General features: G+C 39.4%; 1 protein-coding gene across 2 annotated transcripts; it reads right to left on the reverse strand.

Moving 5' to 3' along the window:
* Nucleotides 1-755: 755 nt before the first annotated feature.
* fra10ac1 (FRA10A associated CGG repeat 1) lies at nt 756-16,710 on the reverse strand. 2 transcript variants are annotated; one of them, XM_034107585.2, is made up of 14 exons: nt 16,617-16,710; nt 16,136-16,215; nt 15,834-15,926; nt 14,251-14,296; nt 13,983-14,059; nt 13,720-13,803; nt 13,542-13,626; nt 11,125-11,170; nt 5,086-5,199; nt 3,648-3,690; nt 3,007-3,143; nt 2,763-2,804; nt 1,254-1,338; nt 756-958 (listed from the first exon to the last, which is right to left on the reverse strand). In XM_034107585.2, exons 1-14 carry the CDS (start codon nt 16,632-16,634, stop codon nt 916-918), a joined length of 993 nt encoding a protein of 330 aa, XP_033963476.1. In that variant the 5' UTR covers nt 16,635-16,710; the 3' UTR covers nt 756-915. The 2 variants fall into 2 exon arrangements, with proteins under 2 accessions (XP_033963476.1, XP_033963477.1); XM_034107586.2 differs by lacking the exon at nt 5,086-5,199.
* Between the last annotated feature and the right edge of the window lie 1,385 nt (nt 16,711-18,095).

Genomic DNA, 18,095 nt, shown 5'->3' on the forward strand with positions numbered 1-18,095 from the left:
CACACTGCGGTACTTTTCCCACAAAGGTTCATGCGAACTCTTTAGTTCGCATGAACTAAGTACAGATCGCGTTCACACCAGAAAAAGTCCCTGGGGGTGGATTAGGCAAATGAAGCCGCTGACGTCACTTCTTCTTCTGCTTTGGGTTTACTGGCAGGCCGCAAAACCACTTCACGGCGTATACTGCCGCCCAAAGTCCCCGGCCGGAAGTCCCCGGAGTTGGGGACTGGCTTCAGTAGAAGCTGCTGGGAGTCCCAGCAGCTTCTACTGAAGCCTTCCAAGTAAATCGCCAGAACGCCGACACCTCCTCATCTCCACCGCTCCCATGTTTTATTTTGTGTTGCCATAAGTTAGTCTCTCTGCGTTTCTGCGCTGGGCTAATGCTAATAATGCTAATGCGAGGATAATAAAATGGCGGCTTCACAAAACTTTTTGGGAGTTTTACGGGGCGTGGTTTGCAATTCGGCAGTCAATTATGTTTTAAACATTTAATTTATATTGATTTAAAAAAAATGAAAACATAAAACCTGGAGATTCACCATGCACAGAAACAAACACATTTCTCCCCACTGGCTTATGCCCAGCGGAGATAACATTTTATATGTCATGGCAAGCCAGCCGAAGATACTGTATTGCCCTCCTGAGAGCCATGCTGCTACCAAGACAAAAAATATTTGTAATAATTGTGTTCCGCCTCGCTAATGGTGGATTTAAAACCAAGAGATGACAGACATTGGGGGGAAAAACACTCTGACTTGTGGAGGGTAAAAATCATGTTTATTTCTGCAAGAGTACTGAAACATATAATCAAATAAATCTACACGCACACAAGACTCCAAACAGAACATGCTTAATATCAGTGGCACGCTGAAGGAAGTGAAGCCACAGCAGGGTCCCCCGCTGATACCAGCAGAGTCAAAGAAACATGTCTTCAAAGTACTCATCAAATTCCTCCTCCCTAGAAAGATTAAAAAAATGAAATCAGAGAAATGTTGGTGCCTTTCATGTACGCCGCTGAATAAACCTTTTCTGACAACATTGCTAATGTCAGGTGGGGTGTAACAGGAACCAGTAAAAGGTTTAGCAACTTCCTCACATTTGGGAACAGCTTTGTGTGGGGTATCTAAGTGGTCTACATACTGTGCTATATAGAGATCAGTAACGTATGTAGGCTAAGTGGTAAAGACTGTCTGTGATGGTTTTACTGCAGCTTACTGGGGGAGACTTAATATGAACAATCTGTTTAACCTCACCTTGACTTCTCCTCCACCGCAGGAGCAGGTCCTTTCCAGTGGTCGGCTTCTGATTGGCCCTCTGGCACATCCCCTGCTTCAGAGTCTGCAAGGTGAGATTCAGAGAGCTGTCAGTCAGAAATAAGGTTGAGCGAAAACCCCTTGTTCATCAGTTTAAATGTCAGGATCCTCACTGTTAGCCTCTCACAACAGGAATCCATCTGATTGGCTCAGTTTACATCCATGTCTGTCCAAAGTGACATGACTGGTATTTGTATTCTATTGGACACTGATGCATCATTATTGTGGGGGAAACGTGTGTGTAGCAATGCAGGAGGAGTCACCGACTCAAAAGGAGACACGGGGAGAGCTGGAGCTTAGATGGAAAACACTGATGGGTTTATTTGGAGCTTTGGAGCTGGAGAATTCACAAAACAAGTCCAAGAGTCAGAGGTTCTGACATCACGGTCGAGTTGCCATGTCAATTCTGAAGAACTCTACCCCAGACCCATGTATTTAGCTAGTTCAGAGAGAATCATCAACACTGTGCATAACAAGATAGAATCATAACACCTCAATCAGCTGACGCCAACAGGCAGGAACAGGGAGACAGAACACTGAGAGCACAGCAGCCAAGGTTACAGGTGTGCATGTGCTCAGTCAGGACAGTTTGAACTGATAAACTGGGTCAAAGTTATGGGCCTTGGAAAATATTTCCCCAACAATTATTAGCATATTAATTATTAATAAATGGGAAGTGACCTTGACACCCTAAATCTAACCAGTTCATCCTTAAAAACAAGTGGACGTTTGTGCCAAAAAAAAGAAATCAGATGTACTCAAATTTTCTTTGAGTTTCTCGAACTATGCTTTGCATGTCTGTCATCACCTTTAAGAAACTAAACTCCAGCAGTGATTTATCCAATGAAACACTATATTGAAACCTTTCTTTAACAAATAAATCCCATCAGTGCATGCCTCCCTGAGTGTGGAAAGAAGCAGGAGATTAAACAGTTTTTAGACTAAAGTGAGCATTTTCTATTTAGAATGGCTGGAGTTTTAAAAATAGTATAAAACTAATATTATTTATGAATATGTATTTAAAACGGTTCAGAAACAGCTGCATAAAATAAAAAGGCATGCAAAAAAAAACCATTGGGGACTGCCAAACACAAATGACATGATGTTCATGGTTCAAACTTCATCAGCTGTTTAAAATAAGTAGAGAACGCCTATGAAAGAATGAAACAAACACGCCACTGCCCACCCATCAATCCTTCCAGGTTCTGGAATGAACAGAACAGGGACACGGGGGCAAAGACATACTTCATTTCCTGCTGCTCACAGTGAAGGGCAACATGACAAGGAAAAGGAAGAAGGCAAAAAAGTTGAGAGGAATAGGGAGAAAGACATTTGAGAAATAGCAGACCTCCCTCGACCTAGATACCTGGGGGAATATATCAGAAAATGTCCAATGTGTGAGGGGAGGTATTTGGAGAGGTGTGTGAGCGTAGGAGTTATGAAGGCTACCTTTGTCCGAGTACTGCGTCTCCTCTGAGCTGCTGGAGGAGGCTGTAGAAAAAGAGTTATATAATAAGATGGGTTTGACTCAAAAGGGAGTCGTTACAAAGTAATAATGTCAAGCACTAGAGAAAAATGATATCATTTCGGGGGAAAAACATAAACAGGGCTGCTCCCACAGGCTGTTCCCATCTGATGAGATTACTGCCTTTTTAATGGGACCGTTTATCTGGCTGGCAAAGAGGAGTCTTACCTCTGTGTCTCTTGTGTTTCTGCTTCTTGGAGTGTGAAGACGACCTCTTCCTCTTCTTCTTCTTCTGCTTCTTTTTCTGTGGTTGTTCCTGGTTCTCCTCCAATACCCTTTTGGGCTTCACTTTCACCTCTTTTCTCCTACGCACAGAATTACGAAACAAACTCTTATTCCCAATATAAAGAAGCCAATTATCCGAGTATTTGTAATACGCTTGACTGAATCTTCTCTAGCACTTCAAACAGATGAAGGCTTTTCATGCATTTTGTTAAGAAGTCTGCTGGAACACTCAGTAACTTTAAAAATCCTAACTTACTGTAAAAAGCCTTGAAATAATTAATGACAGACTTTCCCAGATCACGGTCATCTTTGTACGGATTTCCATCTATATCAACCTCAAAGCTACATATATAAAATATTTTATGTATAATCATTTTCTCGGGCTCATAAGGTCATTTAACAGACATCAATCATAGTTTTAATCCTCAACCCTGGCATGCTTCAAAATCATGTGTGCTGATTGTCCTTGGTGACCTCCCCTACTTCTATCAGACAAGTGCACACTCTCCACAATCTCTAAAATCACTCATCGCAAACAAAAATGATCTATTTTCTTAATGTAAAAATATCCCGAAGGTACTCACTTGTGGTGGTAGTTGAGTTTGAAAGAGCATTCAGGGCATAGTCCTAGAATATAAAAAAAAACATGGCATTATAAAGGCTTTCATTGCTTTTAATGTCATTTCATTATTATAACAGCAATTGTAAAAGGAGCTGTGAGTCTAAGTATTGCATTTCTTACACTAGTATTCCTCCGTTATAAGGTTACATAATCAAGAATCTTGATGACATCTTGATTCAAGATGTCATTATAAGTATTAGACACAAGTTATACTTTCAAATCATGTTAACCCCAAATCTAGTAGTATGTGTAAATTGAGGAAATGGTTCTACAAAATACATTATAACAGTATTGTCTGCATAATGGTGGATGCTTCTTCCATCATGTACATCTGGTCAATTATTTATATATAAACTTAAGAGGACCAAGGACAGAACCCTTGGGACGGGTGGCGCAGTGGTCTGTGCATCCGATCATCAGATCAAGGGGGGAGCTGGGGAACTTCAGTTCGAAACCCGCTCCTGCCGCCACTGCGTCAGGCCGTTGTGTCCTTGGGCAAGACACTTCACCCGGATTTGCTCCTGTGGGTAATGTCCACAGTACATGTATAATACTAACGTATACTTGTAAAAAGCGCCTCGATGACCTCGAGGTGTGAAGATGGACGGTGTGGCGCAGTGCGCTGTGCAATGATCATCAGATCAAGGGGTGAAACCCCCCGCTGCTGCGTCTGTAAAGCCGGTGTGTCCTTGGGCAAGACACTTCACCTGAACTTGCTCCTGTGGGTATTGTCCACAGTGACCATTGCATGTATACAAAATATGTGTAATGTGTATATGAAAAGCGCTTTGAGCATCTGGAAAAGCGCTATAATAAATATAAGGAATTATTAATTATTAATTAGAACCCTGTTGAACTCCTGTTTTGATTTTTCATTGTATTTTATGTTATTTCGGCATCGTAATGCTAGGTGTTTTCAGAAATGCATTCATTATTTAATATGTATTAACACAGTGCATAAGTACAATTATAAGTAGTTCCTTTATAAATTCACAAGATTATGTTTCATCACACACAACAATTGGGACTGTCAAAACATTTGAATTATAACAAATTGGAAAATAAATTGTGTTCATGAGGAGAAAAGTGTCTGGATTTGACCTGTTGCGCTAGCTTGTTAAAAAGCCTGTCATTTTCCTGCTTGACTGAGTTCAAAGGGTCTGAAGGGTCTTCCAATTACGGTAACTATTCTAACAGGATTTTCTGCAGTATGATCCCTGAAGGAGGATTATTATGAGCTGGGTCTTAGGATGGAAACCCCCACCAGGCAGCCAAACACATGCACAGAGGCAGACACGCACACATAAACTCGCAAACACACACATTTGAAACTGCAAGCACACACACTCCTTAAGAAAGAATGAAGAGGGGAAATTAAAACATTGTGTGTTTTAGCTTACTCAGTTTGACCAATGCATTTTTCTTCTCGCCGTGTTCCACATAGGCAAAATTCACCTCCCAGCTTTTAAGACCTTCCCCTTTCTCGCAGCGTTTGTTTCCACACTGGAACTGACCTGGAAGAAAACAGAGCATATTATGATCTATATGAATACATACAAATAATTCAATTACATTTAAATTCATGTGCTTTTTTTGGCCATCTATCTAGTATCTACAGCAATGTAAGATATACACATGAGAATACATTTCCTGTTTTTTGATAACCAATTTGTAAGAGGTTTAAAATAAAAAGTATTGTGTGTCAAGCATTACCATGTGAGAGAAAGCAAGACAGAAAAATCTCAACAGAATTATGCAAGTAAAACAGAACGGTAAAGCAAAAAAGGCAAATGTTTTATTTTAGGATAGAGAAATGCAGGCTATAAATCTCCAAAGGCTTAACATTCTGTCAGGCAACCTCCAAACCCCGCTGCTCTCCTTCACCCCGCTGCTCTCCTTCACCCCACTCTGTCCTTCTTATCCCACTGCTCCTTCTCATCTCCATTTCTGTGCCTCACCTTATCCCCTCAGGCCTCCCTCCAGCCTCTGCACAGCATGCCTATTATCCCTGGAGGAGCCTAAGGTGACATTGATCTGGTCTTAGGGGTTCCCTGACATTGTAACAGAGGGAGTGAGTGCGTCAGAGCAGTCCATTCTTGGCACAGGGGTAAGAAATTCTCCCTGCTCTGTGGTCAAATTACGCCTTAACTCACCTGCCTAAGCTCGACACAATAACATCCAGGTGAAGTGAGGCATGTTGTGTCTGATTAGAGCCCTATGACGTCAGAACAAAAAGGCACTCCTGGCTCGAGTCCTGGGGAATGACCAAGTTGACTTTGTTTATTTGGGATGCCCTAACATTGTATTTGGTTATACAAAAATAAACTATTGAGATGATAGATAAGTAGGAATATTGAGCTGTATTTTTATTTATTGTTCTGGACCTAAAGACACAACATGCTTATCTTTGCAAGCCAGAAACATTTAATCGTATTGCTTTGACACCCCATGGTCCCTAAACTTTGAAACTCTGGTTTATTATCTGAATGATTCTACAGTAAATGGTGTAAGCCCCCAAAAATGTAATATTTTGTCTAGGTTTCACAGTTGTTAATTCTCTAACTATAGTGTGACCGACTGCATTAAACAATTAACACTTTTGGCCATTAAATCTCTGAACAACGCGTCATTCTAAGGAAGCTTCTACATGTACGTATTTAAGCTATTTTTAAATAACCTAAAACGTCATAAGTTCTAAGTGAATAGAAACTGCAGATGCCAGGGAAATCCCTTTTTAAATCCTTTGTGTTTAGTGAGTGTGACTTGGGAGTCGGGACAAGGCCATTGTTTTCTACTCTGGGCCAGTGTGACGCCATGAGCAGTTTCCGGTGCCCGGAGACCTGATGGAATCCCGTCTTCACCATCATCAGTGACGTAAATCACAAAGGCATGACAGCCTAGTCTCTCCGTAAGCATGTGAATCCCCTGGCTGCTGCATAGAAGCAGCTCAATGTCCAATATAAAAGAATGTGATACATTTGAAGGTTGCGGGGTGGAGAGTGTGATTGTGGACCAAGCTACTAAAACCAAAACCCTGACAGAGTGGACTCGATAGAAATGTGTTTCTAGGCAGCTTCTTTGTCGAAATAAATGTTGAAAACTGAATATAATCAAGGTCAGGAAACTATTCACTTTTTTTTCTGATAGTATTCAGCCCCCTGGCCCCACTTTTCCCACATGAAGGCAAATGACTCCACTTTCACTGGTGCTCTTCTCAGAGGGCAGAAAATAGTACCACATAGATCGTCACTGCACTACGGGATAGGCATTAGCCTGTTGGATGCCTATTTGTTGTTACTGGGAATCCTCTCTCTTCAGGTGATACTCACATGCTCCATGAAAAGAGCTGGCAACAAACTGGCGGTGTAAACTCCTTAAGAAAGGAAACTACCATCCTCCTACGTCAATGCACGCTAATTCCACCAGATGGCTGCATGATTAACATACTGAAGTCAATGGAGAAGGAACCTAAGCTAGTACTATCTCTCACTTTGTATTCACTGTTGACTAACTGTTAAAAGATCAATACAGTACATATATATTATAAAACTGGGCTTTTAAGTTTTAATTATATGGGGTATTATGACCAAGCCAGGACAACACATGCCAAGTAGATTGCACACACTTGAGCCTATGCATATATTTTTTTCTAATATAAATTAAATATTTTTAAATGACTTGTTTGACATTCATGACGCTTTTTGCATTGCTACTGTGCCTTAGATAAGAATATAAATACCACTTTCAGGTATGTGTGTTAAGAATCAAGCTACCTCCAGATATTCGGTTAGCTTAGCTTAGCATTAAGACTTGAGCTGAGGAAAACCACAGTACTTCTCTTTTAAAAGTAATACCGGCTTACAATATTTTGTACCAAAATACTTATTAGTGTGAGACACACATTCAATCCAGACTTGTCATCACCTCCTTTTAAGGCTAAGTACTTAGATATATTAAAACACAGTTTAATACAAATGAAATATAATGAATTTAGTGAATAAGTGAGGTGCTGGTAGGTGGATTTTGTTTCCTTTAGACATGGCCAGGCTAGCCGTTTCACCAAATGTCCAGTGTTTATGCTAGGATAAGCTAACCGGCTAGTTGCAGCTTTATGGATAGCATACAGACAAAAGTATCAGTATATATTATCTCATTCAAATCTCAGCAAGAAAGAAAATAGCCATACTTCAAACAATGTCATACTAAAGCTATGCTAAAAAGGTACAAAAACAGTAGTTCATGTTAAGAGTTATGTGCTATGCTATACTTTGTTTGGTTTGGCCCAAACGCCCACACCATGTGAAATAGTTAATAAGCTTTTGATAGCAGTACGGTTTTGCAGTCAACTCTGCTCACCACCCCCCACAAGGTCGAAAACATTCAATAAATTCTCAGCCTGTAGAAAAAACTGAACAATCCACACTCACTGACCCCAGGCAGGCATATCTTCCAATATGGGGAAAGCAACTGGTCTCCAAAATATTAATTTTTCCAACAACACTGTCCCAACTCTGACTCTGGATTATATCTAGCCTTTTTTATGTATGTTTTTTCCATTAAAAAGCACTTCAGACTGCTGACCTAAAGCTCATCAACACTCTCTATTTTGCAACTTGTATTTACTCCACTGAATCCTGTTAACTAAACAGACCGAGAGCATGACATACTGCTCAGATTATGTTTCATACTATATGTTTGCAAAGCCCTGCAATACACCCGTTTCCCTCTGTAGTACACTAAGAAATACTGATATTTATTAAACCGTATACTAGCTCACAGATACACACATTAAAGCGATAAAAACAGAAGCACTGGCAGTTTATAATCTGAAAGCTTTGCGGGCTGACGTGTAATTATAGCCATCACTGCTAACACAGTTACCTTTCCAAGGCCGATTTATTTAGTCTGGCACAACAGAACCTCCTCCTTAAATACAAATCTTGACTATATTGAAACCCAAGCCATGCTAAATAAAATGTTTTAAAGCATCCTGGACTATCTCACTTTAAATTAGGCATCAATTGTATTTGATTTTAAACGGGATACTAGGGTAAACTAATTACAATATGCAAACCCCACCATTTGTTAGCAGATGAAAATCAAACAGATAATGGAATTGCATTTATCTGCAGGCCAATCATTTCAATGTCACAGTGGAGGCTTAGGGTTGACTCACAAAGGTAAATGTGACACAGATGAGTCAAACCTGATTCCTGTTGTGAGTGAGTGTGTGGCGGCATGCGTGTCAAAAACATTTTTAAAGACAGGAAACTTACATAAGCCAAGAACATAGTCAATTTACTTTGACAGGAGGCCCACCAAAAATAAGCATGACCTCTATTACCATGACTACTGCTCAGAAGGGACACCCACAGGAAAACATGACTAAGAAACAAGAGTCTGCATACCTTCCACCCAACATGTACATCTGCTCCAATACATTTATCTCATTACAATTTTGGTTATACAAAATATACCTTACAGATTGACCTTTTTTTGAAACCTTGCGTTCTGATTTGCAAAACATGACAAAGAAATAGCATGGACTTTGATAATTAAACTAAAAGTGTTTTTTAAAGGAGGTCACTTGTTTATCAGCTTTAAAAATGTTCGACGCGGAATACATCATGTGATGTTGCTAGACCTCAAGAAAACAAAATGCAATTAAGTTATAAACAATAATAAACATAACTTTTGTTAGTTGACAAAAAAGCTCCACAGGGCTTCTTTACGATTGGTTTATAGGTGTTCTTTATAGCTTAAATACTTAATTCTCTTTCCCTTATACACAACTATTCATCATACATTTTTCAGGGCCATAAATGTGTCTGGACCAGACAAAGAGTAGATCTCATTTTTCAAGATGTCTGGAAACTTTAGGCCTCCTCGGGGAGGATAACATTTGATCCTGCTCTCATGTACTTGATTCAAGGACATAATCTTTCCCTTCTCTTTCTCCTTCACTGTTTGAAGAAAAACCTCTAAAACGGCACCTTCCTTAGGCCCATATCACGCTGTGGTCATTAGAACAGAGGTTAGCCCTCTTTGTCATCGACAGCGTTACCTAATACCAACATGACCCAAAGTGCACAGAGGGCAGGATATGATAAGTGGATGATTTCCAAAAAAGGTGTCAAGTGTTAGAACGGAAGTGCATTGCCCCGTTACAACGAAACGGAAAAAAGGAAATGTGTGTTTTTAATTTATCTGCAAGCAAAGGTGGAGTCTGCTCCAATTCAATTTAATTGAACAATAAAGCTTTATTGGTAATGATAAATGTATTGTATTCAAGCGCCTACGTTTGAATTAGGCTCTTTACCCGCCGAAACGTGAATCATAGAGTCCACGTTTAACACTTCTTCCACCTTAAACTTCCAACATTAACACTTTTCAATTTCAATTTGCACGAGCCTTTTCTCCACGACTGAACAAGGGCGTCCACTTTAGAAGATTAGATTGGTATTGATTTCACAGGAGAGTGTAGTGTCCCGTGCTCTAAATAGTGCTTAAGAAGTATTTCTGTGGGAATCATTAATGTAAACAAATCACAGACGTGACAGTTAAAGTGAATCGCCGCTGAACTGATCTAATCCCACTTCCTGTGTAGAGTATTGCTACAGGGTGTGAACTATCAAGAGACCAGGATTACACCGTCTTAATCTGGAACAATATATTGGCTTAGTCAGCTTTCTCAGACTGTGTACGTTTGCGAGGCTCCATTGATGTATATTCACAGGCAAATTATTCAAACGTAAAATGTGCTTGTGCCTCAAAACATATCAATGAGTTTCCGAGACAGGTTCACCCTCGGAGAGTTGCTGATATTGTCCCTGAAGGTAAATCTATCCATATCTGTCAGTGTCACACGGAGGAGCAGGAGACAGAGAAGTGTTGTACTAATCCTCCACAAGTAATCATCAAAGGGCTGCCAAACTGTCAAAGTAGGCTTCCTCAGAAGTGCAGAGGTAAAATGAGGTTTCTCTTTGGGTGTGAGACATAAACAGCAAGCTAAAATGTTAAGTATAACGGACCATTTGCGTGAATGAACACATCGATACAGAATACTAGTGCCACAAAGAAAACTCAAGGGTCAAATCACGGACATTTTGACAAATCTATAAATATGAAAGTAAAACAACCATATTTGTATAATCGTACATGTGGATACAGTTGTGTTGGGAGGTTTCCACTGTGTTAAGTACTGCTGTGTATATGGCTCTGTAAATCTCTGTTGCCATCTAGTGGAGAGGGTCAGGAAGTGTTGTGTGGGCATGTTAGGAGAAGCTTTGATGTGCCCCAAATCATTATTAAATACTGATGCCATACAGAATGTACTACATACTCACTGTCATAGTATACAGTTTAAGCAGTTAGCATACAAATAAAACATGACAAAGTGCATAAGCTTGATATTAAGATCATGTTTGGTTATGTCATACCTTTGCCGGAAACAACTTCCTCCTCAGTCCGCCAACGAAATCCAAACTGTTAAAAAAGAAAAACACAGCATAAATTAAAGTTACCCCCTTAAATTGAAATCTTAAATTAAAAATGTAAAAGCCGAATTTCAGGAAACTATTGATAACTCAGTCTTTTGAATAGTCATTAGCATTCAATAGCATTTGTTTTGATGTCAGGCAGGCTCTGAAAGGACTACATCAAAATTAATCTACAGTAATACAAAATGATTGGCTCAAAGCAAACCTTATTTTTTAAAGCAATTCCACTGATTTAACACATTTCATGTAAATATTGCTGAAAATTATCTTTCTGTGTTTAGTCGTTAGGATTCTGCCTTCACATAAATCTCATAGCACATTGTGTGATTTATCTGCATGCTGTCACACTGCATTTACATACTTAACAATTCACTTGACTTGTGGACATGATGCACTTCTCTCTGCATATGCAATAATCATACCAATATGAATAATGTGTGAGCGATTTCTGTAGCAAGTTTTGAGTGAACCGATGGTGTGAATATTCAGAGACTCTCTTCAAAACTTTCAGACTGGAAATACATTTGAGCACAGGGTCGGTTTGCAGTTATAAAGCCATAAGTACACTGGCCCAGAGTTTAACATATTGTCCGTTTTTAAAAGCCTGGACTCAAACCAGAATTGCCCAGTGGACACTCGAGACCGAGCCCGCTGCCAAATCACATAATACCCCTAACATTCATCTTAAAATGGCTCAGTAGTGGTGGACATCAGTGTTTGAGTTATGCAGTTTTAATCTTTGTTCAGGACACCACCAGTGGGACTATTACTCTGGAGCACAACCCACAAATTGGTCTTGCCAAGTCCTGGTGGCGGTGTCTGGGATGGCTGAGGTGTCTGCACTATTCAATCCATTACTTTCCTATTATTCTCTGGGTGTGCTCAATGTAACCCTTTCTTCTCAGCTGCCACCACCACACTTTACCTGGGAGGTTATTAAAAGCAGAATTTACTTTTCAAAACAGATGCCAGAGCAAGATTTTCTTTTTTGTTTTCCACAGGTATTTAACAATGACTGAAAAAGGTGTTTTACTAACAGGAGCCTGAGGTTTTAACAGCGTGTAGAAAAGTCTGTTTTATCCCATCTAAATTGTTACTATAAATGTACATTAGTTGAACAGATTTACTCTTTTTCAAAAGCTATTGATTTTTGTTTTCCATATGCGATTGTGTAAATAAAATCCCAGATGATGTTAAATAAGCATTTTGCAGGGAGAAAATTCGATGTCATGCATATTCTTAACCTGGAAAACACTAAAAGCAGCATTTCAAAAACTATTAAGAAATTGAAGAACCCTGAATGAAGCCCATCACATGTGATCATTTAGATCAGTGGTTCCCAACCTTTCTCCCCAAGAGCCCCCCCAAATGACTCCTGTTGGAAGTTGTGCCCCCCCCCACACACACGGGGGGGGGGGGGGGGGGGCACAACAGCAGTAATTAAAGTTTAAAAGTCTCAAAATGCTACAACTCCTGTCACAAATTGGATGAATGTGAAGTATTTTGTTAAAGGAGGATGAAAGCGTAATTAAAGAGCAATATTGGAGTGACTTTGATGGTTATTGGACTCAGGATTAATTCATTTGGATTCCCGCTGTATGAAGAAATTAAAGGACGGCGCAAGTGGAAACAATTCACAAAGGGATTCAACTGTTTAAAACACATGCTCAAAGTAAGCCGGATTTTGCCGATGCGTTTATGTGGATTCGAAAATCGTAAATAATCTACAAAATGGAGGAGACCGATCTGATCGGAGCAAATGTGACAAATAATCCAACTGAAACCGGCTTGGACAATGACTATGCTTTAAAAATGCGCTTATCCAGATGAGCCCGGTTTGGACACTTTACGCGCAGAAGAAACATTTATATTAAAGAACAAATTATACATTTCTGTCTTTTTATGCCTTTAATAGCTACTAACTTGAATATGTATTCAAATTAATTAATCAATTTTTTTTTTTTTATATTTTATTGTAATGTAGAGACAAGGCTTTTAGTGACAATCATGTATTGCGTTACAATTATATGTAAAAAAATCTAAATATGATATTTGGCCTCAAATCATCTGAGGCCTGGCGCCCCCCAGGTTGGGAACCACTGATTGAGATCATGTCTACACGACTCAGACACAACACAAAACACTACAATGTCATTTACTTTCTTGTCTGAAACGGGCTGCTTAATTCATGTTTTACTGATGTGACAACAAATTGTCGAGCTGCTGTATTCCTAATGGTCACTTGTCGTCAGTACTGCAAGTGCTGTCACATTGTTTGAGATGAACTAAACTCCTACTGCTGCTGTACTTCTGCTCACACTGGGTATTAGTTCAATCTATAGATCATTTCATCCCACCTTGTTTTCCTTGTATCTGCTTAAGTCAGCTATGCAGTATTCTTTAAACAGCTTGTCATAATACTTCCTGGCAAGTTCTTTTTCCCTGGAAAGAAGAAGTACAAGACAAACTCAATATCTAAAAGCATATCGAATATCAAAACAGCCTTTTCTAAAAAGTTTTTTTATGAATGATCACCATGTCATGTCTTCCTCGTCCTCATCCTTCCAGAGGAAACGATGATTCTCCCGTAGCACATCGTGATCTGTTTTGTCTTGGGCTCTGTGAGAGAAATAAAAGATTCAAAGAGAAACTTACTAATTTGTTGTTTTTTTATTTAATACTGCCTTTTGGTTGAAAACAATGCACAACCAATGATCTGTTGCTGTTCACATATTCCTAGCCTAGAGTGACAGCTGGGCGACTGATAGTGAAGCATGACTGTGAGACACATTACTTACGCCGTGCGCTTGAAGTCGGCCATCTGTCCTCCATAATAAAGTATGTAGTCACCAACAAACTTCTTATGTCGCTCAAACTGGAGACATCTGCTTAAGGTCATTCTCTCTTTGAATGCTAACATTTTTATACAATAAGATGGGCAAACAAAGTGTCTCACATTCCTTCGTTTTAAATAAAGAAAACTATGTACTTGAACAACATGAAAGTAACACATTTAATGCTATCATTTCACACACAAATTATGAATTATACACTTAAAAAGGATACAGCATTCAATGATATCAGGTGGGCTCTTCTGTTTCTGGCTTCCTCTCTGAAAAACAGAATGAACCAGATGACATATTTTGTTAACTTGATCAAAGAGCGGACTATAACTTGTAAATATAACTGTATTAGGAAGCTGGCTAAAAAAAATGCAGAGCTGTTGTCTGGAACGACCAAGTATAAAAAACCTTTGAGGAGCCTAAAGTGAAACGGAGATCAAAGAGAGAACAATCACAGGGAACTATTATAACACAAGGGAATTCATATCCTTTTTTTATTTCTACATTTTGTTTTACATTTTCAATTGAAAAACGTAACTATCACAGACCCTTTGGTATTACATTTGAAATATAGTTTAGGTGCATGCCATTTCTCTCGATCATCTTCAAGATATTTCTACACCTTGATGGAGTTCACCTGTGGTAAGTCCATTTGCTCAAACCTGTCTATATAAGGTCTCACAGGTAACAATGCACATCAGAGCAAAAGGTTATGACATAGAAGGAATGGCCTGCAGAGCTTAGAGAAGAAAGGCTTGTGTTGAGGCACAGATCTGGGGAAAAGAGGTCAAATATTTCTGCCTCTGAAGAAACACTGCAACACTCCACCGAGCTGGGCTTCATGGCAGAGTGGACAGACGGAAGCCTCTCTTCAGAGAAAACCTTAGACCGTGAGAAACAAGATTCTCTGGTTTGATGAAACCAAGATTGAACTGCTTAGCCTCAATTCCAAGCGTCATGCCTTGAAGAAACCAGGCACCGTTTATAACCTGAGCAATGCCCGTCGAACGGAGAAGCATGGTGGTCATAGCCTTGTGCTTTGGGGGGGTTTATCACATTAATTCTGGCTTCCCTCCACTGGCTTCCTGTCCATTTTAGAGTTCATTTTAAGATGTTATTGTTTGTTTTTAAATCTCTTAATGGGCTGGCCCCTCAGTACATCTCCGACCTCATAAAGGTGTACACCCCCTCAAGGGCTTTGAGGCCGGCCGATCAGCTGCTGCTAGTAGTCCCTAAAACCAAGAAAAGGACCAGGGGAGACCGAGCCTTCTCAGTGGTAGCCCCCAGGCTCTGGAACGACCTGTCCCCCCCATGTCAAATTGTCACCCACCCTCCAAACTTTTAAGTCCCGCCTAAAGACCCACCTCTTTTCGAGTCAGTTTGAGCTATGTTTTATCGATTTGTATGCTTTTATTGTCTGTCCATAGCCTTTGTATACCTACCTTGTATTAATTCTTATGTGTGCTTTTTATCTTTTCTTATGTGTACTTTTTATCTTTTCTTATGTGTGCCTTTTATTTTTTCTTATGTGTGCCTTGTATCTATTATTGTAATATTATATTTTATTATAATGTTATGTTTTCTGTGAAGCACTTTGGTAAACCCTCTGTTTTTAATATGTAGTATAGAAATAAAGTGGATTGGATTTATCAGCAGTGTGGAAAAACTGGTGTGTCACATCCAATGTACAGACATTGTTTTTTTGACTTCTCATTGCAAGGTTTAGAGAGTAGATGGATGGAAAAGTGTGAACAGGGGGGGGGGGGGGGTCTAAATGCTTATTATTTCACTTCAATTTCACAGTACCTGTCCACTTCATGTGTGTGTAAACTCCGGTGAGCCTTCTGGGAGTGCCGAACTTTCTGGAATGGCTTCTGTAAGATTTCATCCTCTCGTTTCCTGACAAAGCAACCAAAAGAAGCTTTAGTTAGTGGATTTTGTTGTCTTTCCTACACCAGACAAAATGCAAGCTAGAAGTAGTAGAATAAACACAGTATATTAGTCTATGAAGGATTAATGTTTCCCAGTTAAACACAGTTCAGGCAAGCAACACTTCTTAGATGAATTGAAGTATATATTCCTGACCCTATATATGGATGTAATCTTACCTTTTAATGCCTCTTTCCGAGGACTCCCCCTGTCCATCATCGTCACTGAAGTCGGAGTCATAGCCGCCCCCTCCGTGCACCTGAGGAAACACAGGAACTCATGTATCCGCTTTAAAATTATACAAAGAAAAAGAAGATCCGTAATGTGCCATGTGTTATTTAGTACTTGATGATTTAGGGTCCTACTGCCTCTGTCACTTCACACAGGAATCATCATGAGAGGTAAGGTTTGGCACTAGTCATTGCACTCAATTCGCAGCTAAAGTGAAGTACAATCTTGCTATATGCTTAGAGATGTAACTAGCAAAGTATTTAGTAGAAATGTGCAGGGAACATTAATAGAGTAACCCCTGTGTGCAACTGGCTAACTCATCTGTAGGCTAATGTAGCATGCTAACTGGCTAACAACAAACACGAAATGCTATCTTCTCCAAACATGTTTGCATTAAAAACGGATATTCGGCTTTATAAGATAAGTTACCTTCACAAGACTTTCCATGAGTTTCCTTGCTTTAGTCTACAGGAAATGTTTGCTAATGTTTACAAAATAAAACGTTTGTCGCTATATGATGACGTGCAACAGTGAATCGCAGTGTGATGACGTAAGGTGTAACTTCATACATTATTCTGAAAGGAGATTAAAAATAAGTATCTGCCAGTCTCCGTTTCTTTTTCAATATTAATGCAGGAGTCATTGGGGACACTTTGTGATTTCAGAATGAGATGCAGAAAACGGAATCCCTTTCAATCTCTGGGTAAAATACATTATGGATCTGGTTACTGTATCGTAGGTCTTTTTGTTTGTTTTCCTAACTGGGATTATTTCACATTTTTCTTTCATGGTATAGGATAAATATACATCGTAAAAGTAAAAGGCTCATTGAGATTACATGTATTTCTTAAGGGCAAACAAGAGCAGCATAAACACTGTAAGAACAATACACAGACAAATCACACACTAAAACACATTGGCCCCAATATCTAATGATAAAGGGCTATTATATATATATGCACAGTTTTTTTTAGGTGCAATAAAATTGACCACAGGTGCTATCTTTTGTATCCTCTGAATCTAATGTATATCCCCCCATAGTACCTCTGGAAATGTCAGGTCCTTCTATGTTATACCAGCAAGAAGAGGCATCATATCCCATATTAATTTATTTCATCTGGTTTATATTGACAGTCTATAAATCATCCATCCACCCATTGTCCTTGTATATTAACTGGAGGGAATGCCATCATCACATAACATGATGGGTCAATGAATAATCATGGCCATATATTGAACACAAATAAACTCCAAGACGAATAGGCTACAACGCCTGATTTTGACTTTCGTTTTGGAACAAAGGCATCTCGGTGGTTTGTTCATTTCCGCTGAGGGACAAGAAAGGATGCATGTGGGCGTTTGATTTGTAGATGGGGAAATAAAGAGGGTATTATGTTATTAGAATGTTTCTGCGGGCTATAATTGAGTCTTTGGGTTATTACGGGTGACTGGGGTGACTGGGGTGAAAGTTCACCCCAGTCTGGGAATAGAAGTCCAGTGTTACATGACTTCTCCACAACCCATTGAACGCAACAAAGGATTCAATATGGGTTTGAAGAGAAAGCGATTATGGGAAACCGATGCCATAATGAATATGAATGACTCAACCTTTCTTTCTTTTTTAAGTAGAAATATGTACTCATTGCTGTGGTTTGGACCATGTGTTTCCCATTAAATAAAGCATTATAATAAAAATCCTTATGTGTTTTGTCATACTTTACCATCCATGTACTATGCCAGCACCCAATTAGTCAAATATTCCAGCTTTATTTTTGAACCATACGTTATAAACTCATCATCTTTTCACAGCTCATATAATTATTATGCCAAACAGAGAAGAAAAGATTCAGCATGTGAATGAGTGAGGCAGGTGCATTTGCACAGAGCCTCATGAATAGCCGCTTCCCA

The sequence above is a fragment of the Pseudochaenichthys georgianus genome, chromosome 19, assembly GCF_902827115.2.
Source record: "Pseudochaenichthys georgianus chromosome 19, fPseGeo1.2, whole genome shotgun sequence".
In the NCBI taxonomy this organism is placed as follows: Eukaryota; Metazoa; Chordata; class Actinopteri; order Perciformes; family Channichthyidae; genus Pseudochaenichthys; species Pseudochaenichthys georgianus.

What these genes read in the sequence shown, in the direction of transcription:
- fra10ac1 (XM_034107585.2), bottom strand. An exon ending in GACGAGGAAGACATGACATG is followed by an intron (nt 13,627 to 13,719) that starts GTGATCATTCAT and finishes TCTTCTTTCCAG; the next exon opens with GGAAAAAGAACTTGCCAGGA. An exon ending in AAACTCAACTACCACCACAA is followed by an intron (nt 3,144 to 3,647) that starts GTGAGTACCTTC and finishes TTCTGTGCGTAG; the next exon opens with GAGAAAAGAGGTGAAAGTGA.